The 23,453-nt window shown below is 42.5% G+C and overlaps 1 protein-coding gene across 2 annotated transcripts in view; it reads left to right on the top strand.

Moving 5' to 3' along the window:
* LOC120936163 (cytochrome P450 2K1-like) overlaps window positions 1-21,998 on the top strand; it is a 99,402-nt gene extending 77,404 nt beyond the window's left edge. For both annotated transcript variants that reach the window (XM_040348314.1, XM_040348315.1), the window contains 5 exons: window positions 5,034-5,210; window positions 6,765-6,906; window positions 11,395-11,579; window positions 19,782-19,923; window positions 21,664-21,998. In XM_040348314.1, coding sequence (XP_040204248.1) covers window positions 5,034-5,210; window positions 6,765-6,906; window positions 11,395-11,579; window positions 19,782-19,923; window positions 21,664-21,842 — 825 coding nt within the window. In that variant the 3' untranslated portion in view covers window positions 21,843-21,998. The remainder of the gene's footprint in view (window positions 1-5,033; window positions 5,211-6,764; window positions 6,907-11,394; window positions 11,580-19,781; window positions 19,924-21,663) is intronic.
* Window positions 21,999-23,453: the final 1,455 nt, after the last annotated feature.

Raw genomic sequence — 23,453 nt, 5'->3', positions numbered from 1 at the left:
GGGTGCCGGAGCAGACTAATAAATTATTTTAAAAACCCTTTTGTCGTGTTTATTAACTTTAACATTTTTCCTCCAGGTGAATGGGTAGGGGTACGATGTACCCCATATCCATTCACTTAGGGTGGGGGGCCGGTATCTGGGGGCCCCCTTATTAAAGGGGGCTCCCAGATTCCGATAAGCCTCCCGCCCACATACCCCGACAACCAACGGCCAGGGTTGTCGGGAAGGTGCCCTGTCCTCATCAACATGGGGACAGGGTGCTCTGGGGTGGGGGGGTCATAGTGCGCCCCCCTGCACCAGAGCACCCAACCCCCCCATGTTGAGGGCATGCAGCCTGGTACGGCTCAGGAGGGGGGGGCGCTCGCTCGTCCCCACTCCTTTCCTGGCCGGCCGGGTAGCGTGCTTTGGATACGGGTCTGGTATGGATTGTAGGGGGGTCTCCTTACAACCCATACCAGACCTAAGGGCCCGGTATGCTCCTGAGGGGGGAACCCATGCCGGATTTTTATTTAAAATCCGGCGGGGAGTTCCCCCTCAGGATTCATAACAAACGCCGCACACGTGTAGAATTGGCGGGAATCCAAGTCGGATCTCCCGTCGCTTCTATGACGGCTTTGTCTCCATCGCGGCAAGCCAGCTCGGCGCTGGCTCCCGCAATGGGGCTCGTAGGTGGTCAATCTCGCCGAGAAAGGGAGCGAGATTGACACAATATCGTGGTCACCTACTGTACAGTCGGCGGTAGTCACGCCCCTACCCACACGCCCCGCTGTCTTCTGGGAAACACTCTGTTCCCAGGAGAAAGCAGGGACCAGTGACAGTCCCTACTGCGCAGTAGGGAACCGGGCAGAGAAGCCGCAATGCTTCACTTCCCAATTCCCTCACCAAGAATGGCAGCGGGTACAGCCGAGGGACGAGTGATTGCTCGACCTTCAGCTGCCAACATTGCGGCCACGCTGGACGGGTAAGTGTCCATATTTTAAAAGTCAGCAGCTGCAGTATTTCGGCGGAACCTCCGCTTTAATTAAGGTCCAATCTGTCATTGAAGGCTTATAGTGTCTGTCAAATGTTCTAAGAATATTCGACAGAGCAGCTAAACTGTACAATGCCGCAATCATACATTTCTGGTCGAATGTTCTGCCTACAAGCTATAGAAGAATTCTAATGTTGTATGACACTAGTAGTAATTATATTTATAAATTACTATTTCTAGTCAACCAACATTTAAATGTTTCTATAGCCTATGGGCCGAGCATTAGACCGGAAAAGTACCATGGCGGCGTTGTACAGTTTAATTGCTTGTCGAATCTTCTTAGAACTTTCGACAGACACCATAAGCCTTCAATGACAGATTCAACATTTGTATGGTTTTTCGCTGCTTCGTCGAATCTTCATTGTTCATGTCGAATGGTCTACCCCAACACTGTCTCTATAATCTCAAATCTTTTCTCTCTATGTCAACTCTTTTCTCTCTATGTAGAATTATCGTGGACTAATAGAGTTAAGGTTAGGCACATTCGACCACAGGTTAGTTAGACACAGATTGCTATTGTCAGCATCATGTTGGATCTCCTATCTATATCGAACTGTTGTAGCAACGAAAACTAAAATAAAGCATTTTTTTTATGTTGGATATTTTGGATTCTGCGCGTTCATTTTCGTTTGTTAAAATGATAACGCAAATACCCGAAATTCAGACAAATGCATCCGGACCAAAACGAATGCATGTGTCCATAAAGCAGCCCTTTGTTTGGAGACCCTAGTTTAAACTATAAAACTCAATGACCACCACACAATACAATAATAAACAAAAACATTCACATGACTCTATGTTGCCAAAAATACATTATTAATCTAGCACCATAGTGACAGTTTTACTAAAAGGCACATTTTCTTAGGATTTATCCCATGAGAGGAAACAATTAGGAAAGGATAATTAAAATAGGTCCACCCATAAGACAAACAAATTAAATGTTACCTGTACAAAAATAATCATTAATCAATTAAAGTGCGACAAGTTATAACATTAAAAACACATACCTGGAACACCTGCGAGAATTGAAAAAGTAAGCAAAATAATACCAAAAACATTATAACAAAGGTTTTAGATCATATTCCCCATTGGGGCCATGCAACACCAAGTTCTCCAATTGCTTTATCCACATTGATTAGTTCCTTGACAATGATTTCTCACGGTTACCACCTGTTCTTAAATGGGAAACATGATCCAAAACAACAAAGCTATGAAAAAGAATCCAAGTTTTGAACAAAATGACAAGCAATGGCCTCACCAATCAAATGATTACATATAGCAGATTTGTGGGAGGAAATCCTATCTTTAATCCGCTCAATCTTCCCTGCAACATATAATAGACCACAGGAATGCTTTAAAGAGTATAGCATGTTTTGGAAGTTGCAGGTATAAACAATTAATTTTAAACAAGAACAAGGAATGATACTTTTCAGGGCATTGTTGAATTGGGCACATCCAAGACAAGGAAATTGCCATATCTGGTCAGTGATGTCACTACCACCCCTTCACTTATATGGCCTTGAATTCCTGGGCTTGTATATGAATGAGGCCAGTGACATCACTTGTTTTATGGACTCAAAATGTCCATAGTAATACTGGTTTTATACGTGACTCCCACTGAACTGGTAAATGTGTGGGTGTTTGTTTAAATGCCTTAACAGACAAGTTTTGGACTAAACCTTCGACTCATCCCTATGTTTCATGTAATCCCACACAGGCTCAATGGTTGAGATCAGGGTTCTGAATGGTCCATATCATATCTTCCAAAAGTTTTGTTGCATTTTTTGGGGTCAGTGTCTTGATCCAGAATACATTTTGGAGTGATTTGAATGCTGATGATATTAATGAATATGTACAGTATCTGCCTTTACTTTTCAGCGCTGAGGAGAACGTAAATTCTGACTACATTCCTAACTTCATGTGCAGAAATGCATCCCTTATCCTGCAAGGAACCTCCACTACGTTTTACTGTTGCCTGCAGAATCGTTTTCCAGGTCTTCATAGATACGCATACCAGGGTGCCGATGGTTTTCTGCCAGGATTGAGCTAATGATTCTACAGGATATCTCTCAACTGTGAATAAGTCAGCAGGATCTGCCTTTCAAGTTTCCTTGGCTGACCACTGCGTTTTTGGCACTCAACATGGCCTTTGTGCTTTTGTGGAAGAGCTTGGGCAGCACAAGTGGAAACATTTGTCTTCTTTGAAATTTCTGCTTGCGAAAGAACTTGTTGATGCTGTAGGACCACCTTATGCCTTCTTGCTATGCTCAGTCTTGCCATGGTGTAAGATTTATATACTGAACTGTCTTCTGTTTCTTTAAATCAGTGGTTCTCAACCTGGGGGTCGGGACCCCCTCGGGGGCAAATGCAAAATCTGCGGATAGTAGCCAACCAGCTTCTAAATTCAGCTTGTTCAATTAAGCTTTAACAAAAAAATAACTAAAATCTGTTTGGTTTCTATGAAGAGCTGTGCCAGATTTGGCATTATCCAGTCTCAGTAAATTAACCCCATACATAGCTGGTAAGGTTGAATAAAGAAACTAGTCCATACAGTTCAATCTGTGTGTGTCTATGTCACTACCAATTCCCATATCCTGGTATATCGTGCTTGCCAATATGCCCATTTAAAAGTTTCTTGAAAATATCAACACTCCTTGCTGACACCACCAACTATGGAAGGAAGTTCCACATCTGTACCGCTCTAACAGTAAAGAAGCTCTTACATAGTTTAAACTTGAACCACTTCTCATCCAATTTCATTGAGTGGCCGCGTGCCTTATCAAGCAACATGACCTGACAATGATATAATGACTAAAGTATTTCAATATTTGTATGTTGTGATCATATCTCCTCTTAAGTGTCTGTTCTCCAGGGAAAATACATTTAAAGGCTAAGTTCACCTTTTACAAAAAATAACAAATCCACATCTTTTCAGGTAAAAATAAATGTGCATTTGATATTTTTTTACTCTGCATTCTGTTAAGCAGAATGTGAGTCCAATGCCTGGATCCTGCAGGCTCTCAGTACACTGTCTTTCCATACCTCCAATACAGACAGACAGTTACTGAATGGCAGGAAGAGTCAATGGACTATGAAAGCGCTCACCAGCACCGTCACAGTTCATTGGGAACTACAAGCCATCAGGAACAGAGGACAACAGTATGTAGTTCATTCATTCACAGAACTCTTTGAATGAATTACACAGCCTCGTGAGCGTAGCCCACACCACTGTTTTTAAATTCTGGCAGTGGGTGGCGGGAGAAGATCCCCCGCCCGCTGTCACAGGAAGGGGGGATCGTGGGGAGTAGATAAATATGGGTGGAACATGTAACAAGTGTCAAAGGTGAACTTATCCTTCTCCAGTTCCAACACATCCTTCCTAAGCACTGGTAACCAGAAGTGGATGGCATACTCTAGATGTGACCGAACCAGAGTTTTGGAAAGTGATAGAATTATAGTTTTATCTTTTGAATAAATACTCATACTAATGCATGCTAATAGTTTACTAGCATTACTGCAGTTTGGCATTGCCTGCTATTGCTGAGCCTGTGATTTTCTAGGACCCCCAGATCCCTTTTCCATCATTGCATCTCCCAGAGTTTCTTCCCTGAGTGAGTAGCTTGCATTCATATTTTTAGCCCCTGAATGCAATGTTATACTTGATTAAAACCAATCTGAGCTTTGTTGTACAGGCGATTGAAAGAGACTAATAAAAAGTAAAAATCATGTACTGTGTATTAAAAGGTACAGATTTGCATTAATTTGTGTATTGAGCAGGACCCTCCTGTTCCTTCTGTATTGAACTGTATTGCAATTGTACTGTCCCGCCCTATACATTGTAAAGCACTGCACAAACTGTTGGCGCTATATAAATCCTGTACAATAATATAAATAATAATATTTGATATTTACCTGAAATGCAGCTTTAAAGCAACTGATTTTTCTTATACTTCTTATTATCCTATTATTTGCATTATTTCCCCTTTTATTATTTGCCCTCCAGCTGTACAATACCTATCAATCTGTGATGCGCTGGCTACCAGGAGGACATAAAACTGTGAATAGGAATGCCATTGAGATGCGTCAGTTCATTACAGGAACCTTCACCAAGTACAAGGATCAGCTGGATGCCAACGATCAAAGAAATCTTATTGATGCCTTCTTTATCAAGCAGCAAGAGGTTAACTCTTTTTATTATATAATATTCTAAATTGCCTTTAGTACAACATACCAGTGCATGTAAATCTGCGACCATAGATCTGCAAAAAGGTACATGTGGCCCGCGGAGCCCTCTGATGTGGCCCACGACCTCCTGCTCGGGGATGAAATAAAATACAATAGAATACTGTTATTAAAGGTAAGTTTTTTTAGTACTAAAATCACAGTGTGTGTATATATGGGCATATCTGTTCTGCAGTGGTTACTGGGCTGCTTTCAAACTGATTCACAGGTACAGAGAAGTGCACCTGTGGGTTACCTGCACTGAGCCACAGACTTATATTACCTGCAAGTTTGGTGTGCTGAGGGTAGAGTGGGCTCTATAGAGCCGAGTGGGCTGCCATCCACCCACTCCACTCATTGTGGCCCGCGACAGGTTACCAAGTTGCTTAAGTGGCCCTTGCTCTTCAAAGGGTTGGGCACCCCTGATATAAAGGATACATTTGTTTATGTCTTTGAAGACATAACAATTTTGAAAGACCTGGAGAGATAAGCATTTGTGTGTTTTTGACCAAACCAAATCCTTCCTAAGCACTGGTGACCAGAAGTGAATGGTATAGGTATACAGTACTATAGATGTGGTCAAGCCAGAGTTTTTTAAAGTGGTAGAATTATAGTTTTATCTCTTGAGTAAAATACTCTTATTAATGCATGCTAATTGTCGACTAGTCTTACTTACTGCAGTTTGGCATTGCCTGCTATTGCTGAGCCTGTGATTTTCTAGGACCCCCAGATCCTTTTCCATCCTTGAATCTCCCAGAGGTTCTCCCCTGTGTGAGTAGCTTGTATTCATATTTTTAGCCCCTAAATGCAATGATATACTTGATTAAAACCTCAAGGTCCTTTTTTTGATCTTTTATTCAACAAAAATATCAATAGAGTTTTGAGGGACAAATCATATTATACAAAAGGAGTTGTCTACAGATTGAGAAATTATGGTCAACGCCTTAAGAAAAACATATTTGGAGGATCCAGACACTCCATACTGAGAACACTGTCAATTACCACTAGTGCACCGAAGAGAGTCAGTTTTTCTGACACTGAGGGAAAAGCATGGAAAATAATAAATGTAACAGCACTCTCTGCAGGGACAACCCAATCCATACACCAGGTCCACTCACTGGTGCCGAGCCTCGATGTGTCCCAACACACTCCAATGCAACAGAAAAAAGAGCCGGCAAAACTGTAATTCTTGAAGTGTCGTATATTGGTACATCAGAGTGACAACATTAATGCTGATGCATTTTGGCAATAGCCTTAGTCGTAGCACGACTGTATTGCTATTTTTAACAACGTACCTCCAATATTGCACTCTATCGATTGCCCATAGTTTGGTATTTTACTGGTTATGCCCTGGATTTGCATATTGTGACAGTCTGGATTAAGCTTATGTCAGATAACTGTAACTTTACTGTTAAAAAAATATGTGGCACAGTAACTATACAATGAAATAATGCCTTGTTGTCTCTGCTAGCACAAAGGAACAACTTTTTTTTTTTCCTTTTTTTTTTTTCAGGAGAAATCCAAATCCCCCACATATTTCCATGATAACAATTTAACAGTCGTCATTAGCAACCTGTTCTCTGCCGGTATGGAGACGACCTCAACGACTTTGAGATGGGGGCTTCTGCTAATGATGAAATATCCGGAGATTCAAAGTAAGAATACTGGTGGTGATGTCTTTAATGTTGTCCAACCAAATCTCTGTTATAGCTCATATATTCTGTTGGGTGAGTCCTTTAGTAAAGATATAAAACAATTTGTGAAAAGCTTCTAAATAAATACATTTGACCTAAAACCACTACCCAGAGATATGACACCAGAGGACTACAATAATATTTTACAGCAGACCACATCTACAGTGCAATTTCACCAGGCAATAGCTGGTTTGGTTACCCTTCATTTAATCAAATACAACTCATTTACTAGCCATATCAACTCACTCGGGTCGTCTTTAAGGCAGGGCAAAAGGGGCAGCTGCCCTGGACCCTGTCATTGTTGTGGGGCCCAAAGCAGCTGCCTCATTTTTGCCAACTATCCCAGTTTAAATCCCCTTGAAGTTTTAGTCCTTTGCTGTGTTCTGATATCTCATTGTGAAGTGCTGCTGCTAATGCTGCCCAGCTCTGCCCTATTGTTGTGTACAGATGACTCACCTGCAGATCCTGTGTTTACGTGTAAATAACCGTCATTCATATGTAAATAACAGGAGCATTCATATGTAAGTAGCGGTGGCGTTCATATGTAAATAGATGAGGCCATCGGCATTCATATGTAAATAAAGGTGGCATTCATATGTATATCATGCCCCCCTGCAGTGAGGAGATGATGTGCTGTAACCTCTAACAACCAACCAGTGAGCAGTATTACTGTCCAGTAATCTCTAGCAACCAATCAACAAGAAGAAATCATGGGCTGTAACCTCTAGCAACTAATCAGTGAGAAGTAATGTGTGCTGTAACCTCTAGCAACCAGTCAGTAAGTGGTAATGATATGCTGTAACCTCTGGCAACCAATCACAATCGCTGCCTGATTTGATACAGTAAACTAATATTAAGTGTAGCTGATACTTATTGTCTCAGAGAAGGTGGAGAGCAAAATTGCATGGGGGGCATGAATTTTTTTGCCCAGGGTCCGATCAACATTAAAGACAGCCCTGAACTCGCCCAATGTTTTTGTGCACTTCTTTTATATCCTCATGTATTCATTCTTAGAATTACCCAATTACCATGCCTATTCTGAGTTATACCCAAGCTGAGGAGTCTGGGTCATCACTCCCAGCCTAAACTGTGCTTACTGTATGTGGTTACCAAGGTTGGAATTTATTTTAGAATACCTTTTTACAGCTGCCACTTCCAACAAGCATACAAATTAGCACTATAAAACGTAATCTCCAAAATAATATATAAATAAGTGAATGCTCAAATGAAATGTTATCTTCATGCAGAAGTAAAATGCAACGTGCAACTGTGAATCTCTGTGCAATAATGCAGTGATGCACTACGTATCGGCTAGCAATAAATATGACATCTCCAAAAAAGTGAAACAATTATAATAAATAATTAATAGAAAATGTAAAAAATATATATGATTAAAATTATAATAAGTGAAAAAAATCAACTGTGATAATTTCTTCATGCAGAAATATAAAATATATATACAGAGTGCAAATGTAAGTCTCTGTGCAAAAATGATCAAAGTCCAATGACATGCAAAAACGCTCCACCATCCACAATGTTTCCTTAGTGTGCAATAATTGAAGTCCAATATCATGCAATAACGTTCCACCATCCACAATAATTCCCGAGTGTGTAAGTGCTCCAATCCAAGTGACCCTGTTTCCCCCAGCCTCTCACCTTGGCTGTCTTGCAAACAAGCCGATTTGTATCCAGTGGCCAGTGTTATTGTCAAGTGTTACGAGCTTGTTGTATTCGTCTTAAGTGTAATGCCGCGTACACACCATCACTTTATGTGATGAAAAAAAATGACGTTTTTAAAAACGTCACTTTAATTGACCGTGTGTGGGGGAAAACGTCGTTTTATGTCTTGTAAAAAACGACCAAAAAAAATTGAAGCATGCTTCAATTTTATGTGTCGTTTTTCAAAAGTGCACTTTTTACTTCACAGAAATTGACCGTGTGTAGCAAAAAACGTCGTTTTCTAAGACGTTTTTTCATCCACGCATGCCCAGAAGCTACTTATGAAGCAAGCTTCAATGGTAAAACGTGGTGGAACGTAACCTCACTTTGCAAGAACATTGTGAGAAAAACGATGGTGTGTAGGCAACTTTGTCTTTGAAAATTGAAGTTTCAAAAACGTCATTTTTTACTTCACAGAAAGTGTCGTTTTTTTTCATCACATAAAGTGATGGTGTGTACGCGGCATAAGAGTATTTACCGTTTATCGGATGGTGGAGCAGTTTTGCATGTCATTGGACTTTGATCATTTTTGTCTTGCAAAACACTCTCAAACCAAGTTACTCTCAAACCAAGGTTTTAAAGTATTAATTGATTGACTATGAAACACTACATACAATGTGTGTTTTTGGACAAGTAAACTCACCCCCACCTGTATTGTATCACGATAGTTCAAATTAACCTGAATTATAGGTCAAGCATCCACAAGAAGTTTCAATGAGATATCCTTATACCACAGGGGAGAACATGGGCCCCAGAATTGCATGCCTAAAATGTGGAAAGTAGGTAATGCGTAAAGGCTGAATAAGCATATATTGATGTTATATAAGGAGAGTAAATGATGAGTAAGGGCTGACTAACCCTATTCTAGACAAACCAAAGACCATAAACATACTTGCCACTTATGTGAACAGGGAGAGAATGACATAGGCAGGTGAGATTAAAGGAGTTGTAAAGGCATTCTATGCATTATGGTAAAACGCCTTCTGTGTGTAGCAGTCTACCCAACACTGCCTAATACTTACCTGTGCCCCATCTCTATCCAGCGATGTCCACAAGGCTCTCGGCCATCCGGGACTCTCCTTTTTGATTGCCTGAGACACTGTAGCGGCACCATTAGCTCCCATGACTGTCAATTAAAGTCAGTTAGCCAATCAGGAGAGAGAGGGAGCAGGGCCGAACAGCAGCTCCGCATCTGAATGAACACACTGAGCTGCAGCTTGGCTCAGGTGCCCCCATAGCAAGCTGCAAGAGGGGCCAGGAGCAGTGAAGAGGGACCAGAGAAGAGGAGGATCCAGGCTGCCCTTTGAAAAATCAACTGCAGAGAGCAGGTAAGTATAACATGTTCGTTGTTAAAAAAACAAACAAAAAAAATGTAATTGCTTGAACAATATGAGGCCAAACCTCAAAATATGCCAACTTAACATATTTTTTCATAGCTGCTTTTAAATGTTGGATTTTCCATTTAGTAAAACAAAAATCATTGTGTCAAAAGTTTGTGCCTTTTGGCTAGAAAGGAGACCATCAAATTAACCATTATTAGAGAACTATTCAAAAGTTCCATATGCAAACTTGACTTTACATTATATACCATCATGACTAGGGCAGTCAGATAACTTGCTGCACCTAAACACCCATGTATATAACCTTTTTTACCTACAAATAATGCAGACACCTGCTGGATTTAAATGGCCTATTTGGACTTTTATTTAACAAACAACCAAAATATATATATATATATATATATATATATATATATATATATATATATATATATATATATATATATATATATTTATATATGTATGTGTGTGTGTGTGTGTGTGTGTGTGTGTGTGTATGTATAACTAAAAGATATCACAGACCCTAAAAAGTGTTAGAGTTAAAATGTTAAATAATTAAAATATTGAATTAATGTGTATAGTATGTGTGTGTGTGTGTGTGTGTGTGTATATAATATATATATATATATATATATATATATATATATATATATATATATATATATATATATATATATATATACACACATTAATTCAATATTTTAATTATTTAACATTTTAACTCTTTAACACTTTTTAGGGTCTGTGATATCTTTTAGTTAGCATCGGGTCCCCAGCCACCAAAATCGCCTTGAGGACCACTAACTGACCACAGACCCACCAACTTATCACTGGTGATCCAGACTAACACCAGACCAACCGGGAGCACTCTATACCAAAGATGGGTCCCACTGTTTCTCATATATCTCCCGTTTCCCACCAAAATCAGGGACCCAACCTCAACAACCTGTCACCCTACAACCCCATCAATAGGAACAACTTTAATTAAAGGGTGGGAGGGCGGGACTTCTCACCTCGCTTCTCACTCCGACTGCTTTCCCCCACCCATTCATCTCCCTGTAATGACTCTGCCACTCCTCTCATAACTTCTCCTCCTTCCAATCCGGTACAACCAGACCTTTCTAGGACACCCCCTCTATTGCTTAACCCCTTCCTCTCCTTTTTTTTTTTTTTTTTTTTCACAATCAAGGTTTATTGAAGCAAAAGTATGGTTTCCTCTCCTGTCCGTTCCTTCCACCCCGTCAAGTTTGTCCTCCACCTGCATTACATTACGGCTTCGTACATGTCTTAATATGACATACTGTATTTATATTGTTACCAGTGGTCTTTATTTTGTCTATTTTCACCTTTTAACTGCACATTTTTGATGTATTGTCATTGTTGACTACAGAGAATGTCCAGGATGAAATAGATAAAGTCATTGGATCTGCTGTTCCTCTGATTGAGCACCGGAAAGAGATGCCATATACAGATGCTGTTATACATGAGGTTCAGCGCTTTGGCAACATAGTACCGTTGAACATTCCACATGCCACCACACAAGATGTTACTTTTAAAGGTTACTTTTTACCAAAGGTAAGCATTGTGATAATTGTTCTTTTTTGCCTTCTTGCTTTACAAGGTCTAATACTGAGTTGAATTTCCATTTTAATAAAAATAATGATAATAATAATGTTCCAAATTATTGGAATATTACTAATGTTCCAAATTATTATGCACAGTAAGTTTCAAATCACTATACGGTTGTAAAGAACTGAAAATTGCCATTTATTGTATTCGCAGCATATTTACTGAAATCAAAAGCTATTTCAATCAAACTTTGAACAACATTTTAACAATTTTAAACATTTTAACAGGTCACGTTACAGATTAACATAGGACCCCTTATTTTATAGCAGCTTCACAAGTCTTGCATCCATTGAACTTGTGAGTTTTTGGACAGTTTCTGCTTGAATTTGTTTGCATGATGTCAGAATAGCCTCCCAGAGCTGCTGTTTGGATGTAAACTGCCTCCCACCCTCATAGATCTTTTGCTTGAGGATGCTCCAAAGGTTCTCAATAGGATTGAAGTCAGGGGAGGATGGAGGCCACACCATGACTTTCTCTCCTTTAATCCCCATAGCAGCCATTGATGCAGAGGTATTCTTTGCAGCATGAGATAGTGCATTGTCATGCATGAAGATGATTTTATTATGGAAAGCATAGTTCTTCCTTCTGTACCTGGGAAGGAAGTGGTCAGTCGGGAACTCCACATACTTTGCAGAGGTCATCTTTAGAGTTGAAAATATGTTTATTGGAATTTTAACATATTATACATGAACAGCATGAGGTGTCACAATCAGGGAACAGTCATAGATACGTAGTGGTAAAGAGTCAGCCCAATGGCTATCGCCCATAGCAGGACTCCCACCAACGTATAACATAACAGGAACAATTATGACAAGAACCCAAAACAAAAATTGTGAGCGTCCAAAATGGCCTCTTGGTAGGTGACAACATTGCAACCAGAGTCTCCAGGAAGGAAACAATAAGATCAAAAGAAAAAATGACACATAGGACAAAAAATAACAAAGGCCGCAAATAAAAAATAACAAGAAAAATAAAAATAAAAATGGGGGGGGGGGGCAAGAATCAGGGGTGCGAGAGGGCGGGGAGGAAGGGGGAAGGAGGGAAGAAAGAGAGAATAGAAGGAAAGAGAAGAAGAGAGAGAAGAAAGCCAGAGGGGAATCATGGGGCAATTGGAAGAAACAATGTAAATAAGGTGGGGGGGAGGGGAACCTAGCTTGTCTTAAGGAGGTGACACAGACGGAGGCGATCAGGAGTGATCATGATTGGGTGGACAACATGTTCGCCAGGGTGTCAGAGGAATGTATAATTATCAAAAGTGTCGTTGTCAAGAGCCAGCATCTCCTCCATTCTCATGGTGTCGTTCATAATAGAGACCCAGCGTGACAATGGAGGAGTTGCGGTCGACTTCCAGTATCACGTATGGTTTATATATTTAGCCAAGGATTTTTTTAGAACACTTGAGTGATATCTGTACTATTTACCCTACACCAGTGTGTGTTTATGAGAGACCAGATGCTCTAGTCTCATTCATTTGCAGTTGATCAGATCACTTTCAACTTTTTGGCACCATTTATATTGGTATCTTCATTTGAGTTACATTGGTTGTTTGTTCATGTGTTTGATCTCACCTCACAGGTTCACACATTTTTTTTGTCACTAGAGCAGTCGATGATGCAGGTGGTTTGACTGTCATATTCACTTTATCATTATCCTTTTTAGGTGTTTTTATTTTTATTTTTCTTTCACCTTGGGCGCTACATTTTTTTCACATTGTTTCCACGAAGTATCCACTTTGTTATGTTGGCAGCCTGACCCACGACAATTAGTGGTTTGCGCAATATTATTTGATATTTTTTGATTTCCAGTAGGAAGGTATGAGCTGTCTTGCTGAAGACATGAAGAAACGGAGGAGACTCCGTCTCTGCGATTTAACAGAACCTGGCAGGATAGAAAGAAGAGCAATTTTAGGTGAGGGAACCAGTGATTCATCGTAGACTTTGTTGTAACATTCAAATACCTGAGTCCAGAAGGGGCGGATCCTCTCACAATCCCACCAGACATGTAGATAAGTCCCCACAGCAGCAGAACATCGCCAACAGGATGCTGGGGTGGACGGAAATATTTTGTGCAACACGGAGGGAACCCTGTACCATCTTGACAGAATCTTGTAGTTTTTTTCCTGTGCGTAGCAGGAGATTGTGGACTTGTGAGTAAAGTAAAACAAAGTCTGCCTGTCCGCCTGCCGGATGTCCTCACCCAGATCTGCAGACCACATCCCAGTGTAAGAGGGTAGCTCGGTGTGCGTGAGTGTTTGTAGTAGGCTATATATGGCCGAGAGTAGGTGCCTGGGCGTCTCCGAGAGGGAACACAGTCGTTCAAACTCTGGGCGGTGTACCTGAGAGGAGGAATGTAGGTGCTTTGTAAGTGTGGACAAGTGAAGTGCAGTGAGCCAGTCATGAGCGCCTGTCGGTGTCGCTGGCGACCCCAGAGCAGGATGCACAAAGGAGCATGCCTGGGGCCATTCAGTCCTTTTGAAGGGGCCTAACGAAGATACACCAAAGCCTTGGGGGAAGGAGGGATTGTCGAATAGGGAGGATAGCGGAGAGAGGTCGGAGGATAGTAGGCAACATAACCCCCTGTTGTACCACAATCTGAGAGAGGCCAGAGTAAGCGGGGAGGGAGGAGGCATGTGTGCCAGTTCAGTTCTATATCCCCATAGGAGTGCTCGGAGGTCTACGTGAGACAAGTCCTGCTCTAGGGCGATGGAGGCCTTCGAGAAAGGGCGCGGGAACCATTCCAAGACACGCGCAATGTGTGTGGCCTTGTAGTAGGTCTCGAAGTCAGGGATGCCAGCTCCGCCCTGCAGCTTTGGGCGGGTGAGCACATTGTACTTCACCCTAGGTAGCCCCCGTCGCCACAGGAATCTGATGGCGAGAGAGCGTAGGGAGTTGAAGAAGGACTTAAGATGGGAACCATTTGAAGGAGGTACAGGAGTTTGGGTTGAGTGTCCATCTTCAGGGTGTTGATCCTTCCGAACCATGGTAAGGAAGTCCCCCCCCCATTCCTCCAAGTCCTTTCGCAAGCGTGAGAGCAGAGGAACATAGTTTGAAGAAAAGAGGTTAGAAGGAATAATGACACCAAGGTATGAGATTCCCCTCGTTTGCCATTTGAAAGAAAAATCGGCTTTGAGCATAGTCATCGTAGCGGTGGGGAGGGAGACATTGAGAGCCTCAGTCTTGGACAGATTGAGTTTGAAGTTGCTAAATGTGCCAAAGCGACGAAATTCCGCAAAGAGGGATGGAAGGGAGATATGGGGGTCCTGTAAGTATACCAAAAGGTCGTCAGCATAGAGGGATAGTTTGTAATGGGAGGAAGGCGTTTGGATACCGCGAATGGAGACATTTTGTCTAATGGCGCAAGCTAAGTGTTCTATTACAATGACAAATAAGAGTGGGGATAGGGGCAGCCCTGCCGAGTACCATTGGAGATGTCAAAGGGCGCAGAAGCAGAACCGTCCACTAAGACCGAAGCTGAGGGCTGCGAGTAAAGGGACATCACCTTGGAAATAAAGGGTGTTCCCAGGCCCAATTGTTCCAATGAGAGTCGAAGAAATCCCCAGTTGACCCGATCGAATGCCTTTTCGGCGTCGAAAGAGAGGAGACAAGCCCTCAGCCCTCTGCGTTGGATGTAAGAGATTAAGTGGATCATTTTGGTGGTATTGTCCCTTGCCTCCCGGCCCGGGACAAATCCCACCTGGTCATTGTGGATTACACCTGGGAGTAGAGGAGACGAACGATTAGCCAGGACCTTCGCAAACAACTTTAGATCCACGTTGAGCAGGAATATAGGCCTATAGCTGCTGCATTGTGAGGGGTCTTTGCCTTGCTTGGGTAACGCCTTGGGCGGTGCAGGGGTGTCATTCATTGTATTAAAAGCCTTAGCCATCAACGGGGATAAAAGGTCTTGTAAAAACGTGGGGTGTATCCATCTGGGCCAGCGCACTTGCCCACCTGTAAACTTTTGATGGCACCGAGAAACTCGGACGTATCGAGGGGTTTATCTAGTTCAGCCACATCCGACGCATTAACGGGGGGTAGTGCCGTCTCAACAATATAATCTCGCATGTCATCACCCGAAGGTGTATAACACCTGGTCGGGTCCACGGACTGCAGATTAAAGAGTCGCGAATAGTACCCCCGGAAGGCAGAGGATATGCCATCCGGGTTGTACGATCTAGTTTGATCAGGGTGTGAAATAAAGCTAATGGAGCAACGGGGCGTCCTGGGGTGCAAGACCCGTGCCAGGTGCTTACCACATTTATTGGCAAGTGAGTAATGGAAGTTGCGCGCCTTATCCCGAGCTATCAAGGAATGGGAGTCAAGAAGCTGAAGGAGATCCCTACGAGCATTCGATAAACGGACACAAATGGCGGGCTCTAGGTTACGTTTGTGTAGAGGTTCAAACTTCGCTATGGTGGAGAGGAGACAGCGAATGTCACTTGATCGCATCTTGAGGCGGGAGCCATGTTGGATGAGCACGCCTCTGATCACACCAAGGCTTCCCATTGGATGAGAGGGGGGTAGTGTCCGAGGAGTGATCCGAAACGAAGTGACGGATAGCGGCAGAAACTTCAGCCACACATACGGAATCCCGCAGTAAATTATCATTAAGCCTCCAGTGTGCTCCTCTACATGAAGTGGGGGGGCGTGCAAGAGTCAAGTAGACCGGGGCATGGTCCGACCAGAGTAATTGACCCAAGGACGTTTGTAAAGGGGAATCTAGCAGTGACTGGGATATCAGGAAATGGTCTAGTCTGCTATACGAGTTGTGTGCTGCAGAGTAATGACTGTAATCCCTGTCCGTGGGATGCTGGACACGCCAGACATCCACCAGGTGGAAGGAATGTAGAAGAGCCCTGATGCGTGTTAGTGTAGAGTGTGGGATAGAGGACTTACCCGAGGATGGATCTGCAGAGGGGGACATGACGGCATTGAGATCTCCCCCAACGATGTAACAAGGACCCCCAAAAGAGGATAGTCTGGTGAGGACCGATGAGAGGAACCGAGCCTGACCCACATTTGGAACGTATATGTTGGCCACTGTGAAAAGAAAGTTGTTTAGTTTTAGTTTGAGAAAAATGAAGCGTCCATTAGTATCAACAAGGGTGTCTAGGACCTCAGGCTTAAAAGATTTATGGAAGGCTATGGATACACCCTTAGACTTCGCTTGGGGATTAGTACTATGGAACCATTGTGAATAGTACCTGTTACGGAGAACCGGTACTGAATCAGTACGGAAATGCGTTTCCTGGAGCAGCAAGATGTCAGAACGTTTTTTATGAAAATGAAAAAGGACCTGACTCTGCTTCTCAGGTGTGTTGAATCCCCTACAGTTAAAAGACGCTAATGCTATCGGGCAAACAGAAGCCATGTTATTGGTAGGAGTGAGTGGTGGGGATAAAGAGCAAGAGCACGGGTGTAGGCAATATCAAACATCAGCAACTCTCGGAGGTAGAAATAGCGCCAGAAAGAGCCTGGAGGAGGAAAAGAAGGAAGGAAGATAGGAATAAGAGCAAAAGAGGGGAGAGGTGAGAAAAGACAGAGGGAAGAGTAAGAGCGGGTGGTAACAAAAAACAAGACACAAAAAAAATAAAAAGACATGGATTGAGTATGGACCCCGTCTGCACCACTCTTGTCAACAAGTAGAGGTAGCAGGAGACAGCTAGGTAGAGGCGGTGAGGAGGGAGACCATAATAGCCAGGTCAATAATGATAAAAAAATGAGCAATAACAAAAAAGGCCACCAGGTGGCTCCAAAAGGCTACGCAAAAAAAGAAAAAAAAAACATACAGCATGGCTAGTAGCCATGAGCCAAACGGCATCCATAGTGACACCGTAAAAAAAAGAAAAACCCCTCAAAAAAAAAAAGGGGGGGGGGGCGGTGGGATTACTCCAGGTAGGGCGGTCCCCCCGGCCCCCAACTCCACTGGAAAACAATCATGGAACAAAACCAACACGCTACGAAAAATAGCAGTACAAAGAGAGAGAAAAAAACAAACAAAAACGAGTTGGTTAAGCACGAGAAATAGGAAACCAAACAGTTTAGTAGGCAAAAACAACAGTGAAGTGCAAATACGGTGAGAAAAAAACACAATGGTGATACAGCAGCAGAGTGAAAACATGTCATCAGAAGTCATATAATAGAAGATACTTAGGAACAATCTGCGAGTGTCTCCCGGTCTGGAACATGGAGCCTGAACCACCTGAAAAGAGAATTGAGGCCGTAACAATAACATCAACATTAAAGCAGTCCGGGACTCAAGAGGGACAAGCCCAACAAGCGAAATAGTGTCCGGGAGAGCGGCAGGTTGAGCCCCCAAGAATGAAAAAATAAAATGGAAAAATAAAATAAAAAATATACAATGAGAAGGCTCCAACCCGGGGTCCAGAGGTCATCTTTACCCCTTTGGGGACTCTAAAGGGGCCGACCAGCTCTCTTCCCATAATTCCGGCCCAAAACATGACTCCACCACCGTCTTGCTTACGTCGCAGCCTTGTTGGAACAGAGTGGCTGTCCACCAACCATCCACTACTCCATCCATCTGGACCATCCAGGGTTGCCCAGGACTGTTTGAAAATTATGTATTTTTATGTATTCATGTATTTTTCTGCCCACTGCAGCCGTTTCTGCTTGTGAGCATTGGTTAGTGGTGGCCAAATGGAAGGTTTATGCACAGTTGCAAGACTCTGGAGGACTCTACACCTTGATGTGCATGGGACTCCAGAGGCACCATCAGCTTCAAATATCTGTTTGCTTCTATGTAATGGAGTTTTAGCAGCTGCTCTCTTGATCCGATGCATTGATCTGGCAGAAATCTTCCTCAATGTGCCTTTATCTGCACAAAACTCGTCTGTGCTCTGAATCGGCCACAAATCTCTTAATAGTGCGATGATCACGCTTACGTTTTCGTGAAATATCTAATGTTTTCGTACCTCGTCCAAGGTATTGAACTATTTCACTCTTTTCAGTAGCAGAGAGATCCCTTTCGAGATTTTCAGTGATCAAAAGAGCCCTGAGACACAATGCCATCCATGAGTTCAACTAAAAAATAAAATATTTAATCTTTGTGACACTGAAATCAAAGTTGCATAACAATTTGAAACAGGGTATAACAATGGAAATTACATTCTTCTCAATAGTGCTCATTCACATCAATGCAATGGGGTTCAGTACGATATTTAAAAAGATGCAGGATCACATACACTTCAATAGAAGTGAACGAAAAGGGCACGTCTCCATTCTAAAAAAAATAAAATAATGCATTAAGCATGAAAACACATAAAAAATGCATGAAAAAAACACAATGAAAAATATATGATTATGCAGCAGCATTAGGCACAGATTCTCAAAGGGCTTACGACGGCGCAACGCCATGTACGCCGTCGTAAGTCCTAATCTGGGCCGTCTTATCTATGCGACTGATTTCTAGAATCAGTTACGCATAGATATCCATTAGATCCGACAGGCGTAAGGCTCTTACGCCGTCTGATCTTAACTGCAGTTTTTTTTGGCCCGCTAGGTGGTGCTTCCGTCGTTTTCCCCGTCGAGTATGCAAATTAGCTAGATACGCGAATTCCCGAACGTACGCGCGGCCGACGCAGTAAAGTTACAATGTTTACGCTAGGTTTTTCCGGCGTAAAGTTGCCCCTGCTATATGAGGGGCAACCAATGTTAAGTATGGCCGTCGTTCCCGCATCGAAATTTATAAATTTACGTAATTTGCGTAAGTCGTCCGTGAATGGTGCTGGACGCCATTTACATTCACGTCGAAACCAATGACGTCATTTGGAGCAATGCACCCTGGGATATTTTACGGACGGCGCATGCGCAGTACGTTCGGCGCGGGAACGCGCTTAATTTAAATGCTACACGCCCCCTACCCGCCTAATTTTAATTAGGCGGGCTTGCGCCGGGTGATTTACGCTACGCCGCCGCAACTTTACAGGCAAGTTCTTTGTGAATAAAGCACTTGCCTGAAAAACTTGCGGCGGCGTAACTTAAATGCGATACGTTACGCCCGCCCTAAGTTACGCCATTCTACGAGAATCTGGGTCTTTGTGTGAATCTAGGCCAATGCAAATAATTCTTATGAGAGTCTGTGGTGTCTATGCAAATCGGCTGAAACTGACTTGAATTTGTTATTCTACAGGGGACATATGTGATCCCATTACTGACATCTGTACTGCGAGATGAGGATCACTTTGAGAAACCGGACGAGTTCTACCCACAACATTTTCTTGATTCAAAGGGGAATTTCTTGAGAAAAGAAGCATTTCTGCCATTTTCAGCAGGTAATCTAGTGTCAATATGATTTAAAATTGGATAACAAAAAGTTTCCCTCTTTCTACCCAGAGCAGGCCCCTAAATTCTTTGTAGATTATACTACTCTCCTCTTAAATTTCTTAAAGTGATATTAAAGGCAATTAACAAAATCAATAACAAACATATTATACTTGCCTGCTCTGTACATGATTTGTACAGAGCAGTCCTGATACTTCTCTTCTTGAGTCCCCTGCTGGCGCTCCTGGCCCTTCCCCCCCCCCCCTGCTAAGTGCCCTCAGAGCAAAAAGCTTTCTGTGGGGGAACCCGAGCAGGTGAATTCCATTGTGTCTATTCACAGACAGAGCCATGGCTTGGCCCTAGCCTCTCTCCTTATTGCCTCACTGACTGTGACTGTCTTAGCCAATGAGAAGGGAGATTCTCCCGAGAGCCGAGGCTCTCGTGCACATCACTGGATCGAGATGGGGCTCAGGTAAGTATTAGGGGGTACTGCTGCACAGAGAAGGTCTTTTACCTTCATGCATAATGCATGAAGGTAAAACACCTTGAGCCTTTAGAGCAGTGGTTCTCATCTCCTGTGCTCAGGACCCACTAACAGGCCAGGTTTGCAGAATAACTGAAATACATCACAGGTGATATAATTTCCTGCTCAGTGATGGCAGTATTCTAGTCTGCATCTCCCCTAGGTAATACTAAAATCTGGCCTGTTGGTGGGTCTTGAGGACAGGAGTTGAGAACCACTGCTTTAGAGCCACTTTAATTATCCTGTGGTGATTAACTGTAGCTGAATCACATTCCTACTCCTCAAGGCCTGTTCACAAATGTCATCCATTCACCAAGATATATTTTCTTGTTCAAATAGTTTATTGGTACAAAAAACAAGGTATTATGCAGAACAAGACTACTCTTGAGGGCTAACCCCACGAGGCAAAAGGTTGAGTCGGGACGCAGTCCGTAGAAGTATAATGGGTTTGAAAACAATAAAGAAACCTTAAAGTATGAACACCAATTGTACTACATTAAATGAGAAGGTGCAGTAAATTGTGCATGTTTCGCTGGGTTGCGTGCTAATCTAAACTGAAAATAGCATTGGGTGAGGCTCCTCTGTACTGGAGGGTTCATGAATAAAAGGTGCTAAACTCTTGCAAACAGGAAGAAGAATAAGGGGGGGACAGAAAAAGATAAAGCAAAAGCAACAGAGAGTCCACAGGGAAGAAGGAAATGGCATGGAGGAGAGGGTGGTCCCTGGGGAGGGATTATAGGTGGAACTGAAAGATCCATAACACAGTGGCACTGGTATGCATATGCAGGGGCATCAAGGAAACGCCAAGATGTGGTTTCAATATCAACTTCTAAGGAAGCAGCCGTTGAAGCTCCCCTGAAATGTAGCATATTACTTTTTACTAAATGGTGGCTTTTGATGTGTGGACAACAAGCATATTAATTTGAGGACAGCATCTTTACTTGATTTTGTAGGATAGCACCATCTATTTTTTATTATGGTAGTACCCAAGATCTAAAGAGATTACTGTAAGGAGCTTGGCTGGGATTCTTCTTCCCAGTTGCACTCTGATGTACCTCCTTTTTTTCTTTTTTAATTACCGGTAATGTACTTTGCATGCTACTCATCATTTTCCTATTGGTCCTCAAAACATTTCCATGTATCAAAAAATGTACAAGACCCTTTTTTTCTCCCAATACTTTGCAGAATGTGTTTTTTTTTACTATAAATGTGCATTTGTGTTTTCTAGGTAAGAGAAGTTGTGCCGGTGAGAATTTGGCTAAACTTGAGCTATTTCTCTTCTTTACAAGACTGCTGCAAAACTTCACCTTCCAGGCTCCTCATGGAGCAAAACTTGACCTCACTCCTGCAGTTGGATTCACAACTCCTCCAATGAGCCATGACACGTGTGCTGTGTCTCGCACCTGATGAGGAAGGCCATTACACACAGCATTTTCAGAAAACATTTTTAAAATACATTTTTGTACAGAAGTGTGTTTACAGAGAGACAAAATAACAAGTGTTACAAATGTCCTCCTAACTCACTGATAGACTAAACGCTAAAATAAAGTTATAATAAATGGATTTATTAACAGTGACTTCTGTGAAAAAAATACAATAAATAAAGTATAAGTGACTACAATATAAAATGCAAGTTACCTATGCAGACAAGGGGTGGCTGTAGATAAAAAACAAACTGTGCAGCTTTGACTAAAATTCAATAATTATAATTCCCTTGCTGTGTATGAATGTGTAGCGCTACGTATAGTGAAGTGAAATGTGAAAATACACTAAACAAACTACACCCAACAGGGTGTCCTGTTGAAACAATATAATCAGTCCACACATGAAATAATGATCAATCCACATAAAAATGAAATGATACAAATGTCCATCATAGGTGAATATACATAAGCCAGTAGAGATGTCATAAGACTATATGGACCATTCCAGCAATAATTCTTCAAGCAAAATGGTGTGGATGGAATACGTTTACTAGAACTGTTGGACCCGACAACGGATCGATCAAGCATGGTATATCCCGAATGGTCCGAGTGTCCGAATGGTGTCAACCAAAGGAAAAAACAATAGACTTGATATTCTTCGACTGAAGGTAAATACAATGTTAGTATCCCAACCATATGGATGGCTAGGACATTGGTAGGAGTCCACAAGGCATCTGGAGATGACTCGGTTCTGGTAGGTAAAAACCCTTTCAAGGGTGGTAGAGTCCATGCTTTCATCCACATGGGCAAATATAACAGTGTAAAGTCCATCAATATAACTTGTGAGTGAATGGTAAAATTACCACGTAGATCCTCATGGTCAAACAATCATTTCTGTGAACTCAATAAAGATATGAGTGCGCTTACCAAAACACGTGGATCTGCCTGAGAATGCACACATGAGGGAAGTGGCGTCTCCAGCTTTCATATTTGGGGGGAGCACATGGGGGGGCAGGGACAAAGGTAGGGGGGCCAACTATAAAATGCAATTTTATATATATATATAATATATATATATATATATATCCTGGGGCCCTCGTGGAGTCCTTCCTGCAACTCGCTCTTCTCCTTGCCAATGAGGATGCAGGGGAAGGAGCAGATCGGGCGGCTGTGACTGTGTGAGCGCTTGCATTATGCAGCGTCAGCGAGCAGAGGGAGGGGGGAGGAATCCCCCGCAGGAGCTGACTGGGGACGCTCTCCCTCTCGGGAGACTGTGTTACTCCAGCGGCGGCCCACGCAAAATACAAAAAATGCTAAAAGTAAATATATATATTTTTTGGGGGTGGGGGCACATGGTGGGGCACAGCATAATGTTGGCCCCCTCTGCCCCCCTCCCTAGAGACACCATTGGATGGGGGAGTGTAAATCGAGAAAACAGCTTGCTCCTGTGATGGTAAAAGTGAGCATTGAGCAGTAATGACTAGGCCTCTCTTAGCAATGTCCTAGCAACATCCTGGGAGTACGTAAATGGACTACACCCATAGCAAGTGCATTATTCAACATTAGTCATAGCTGCACCGTTTGTTTTTATCTA

This window comes from Rana temporaria, chromosome 4 (genome assembly GCF_905171775.1).
Source record: "Rana temporaria chromosome 4, aRanTem1.1, whole genome shotgun sequence".
NCBI lineage: Eukaryota > Metazoa > Chordata > Amphibia > Anura > Ranidae > Rana > Rana temporaria.
The sequence above is the reverse complement of the archived record's forward strand: the minus strand, read 5'-3'. Positions and strand labels throughout refer to the sequence as shown.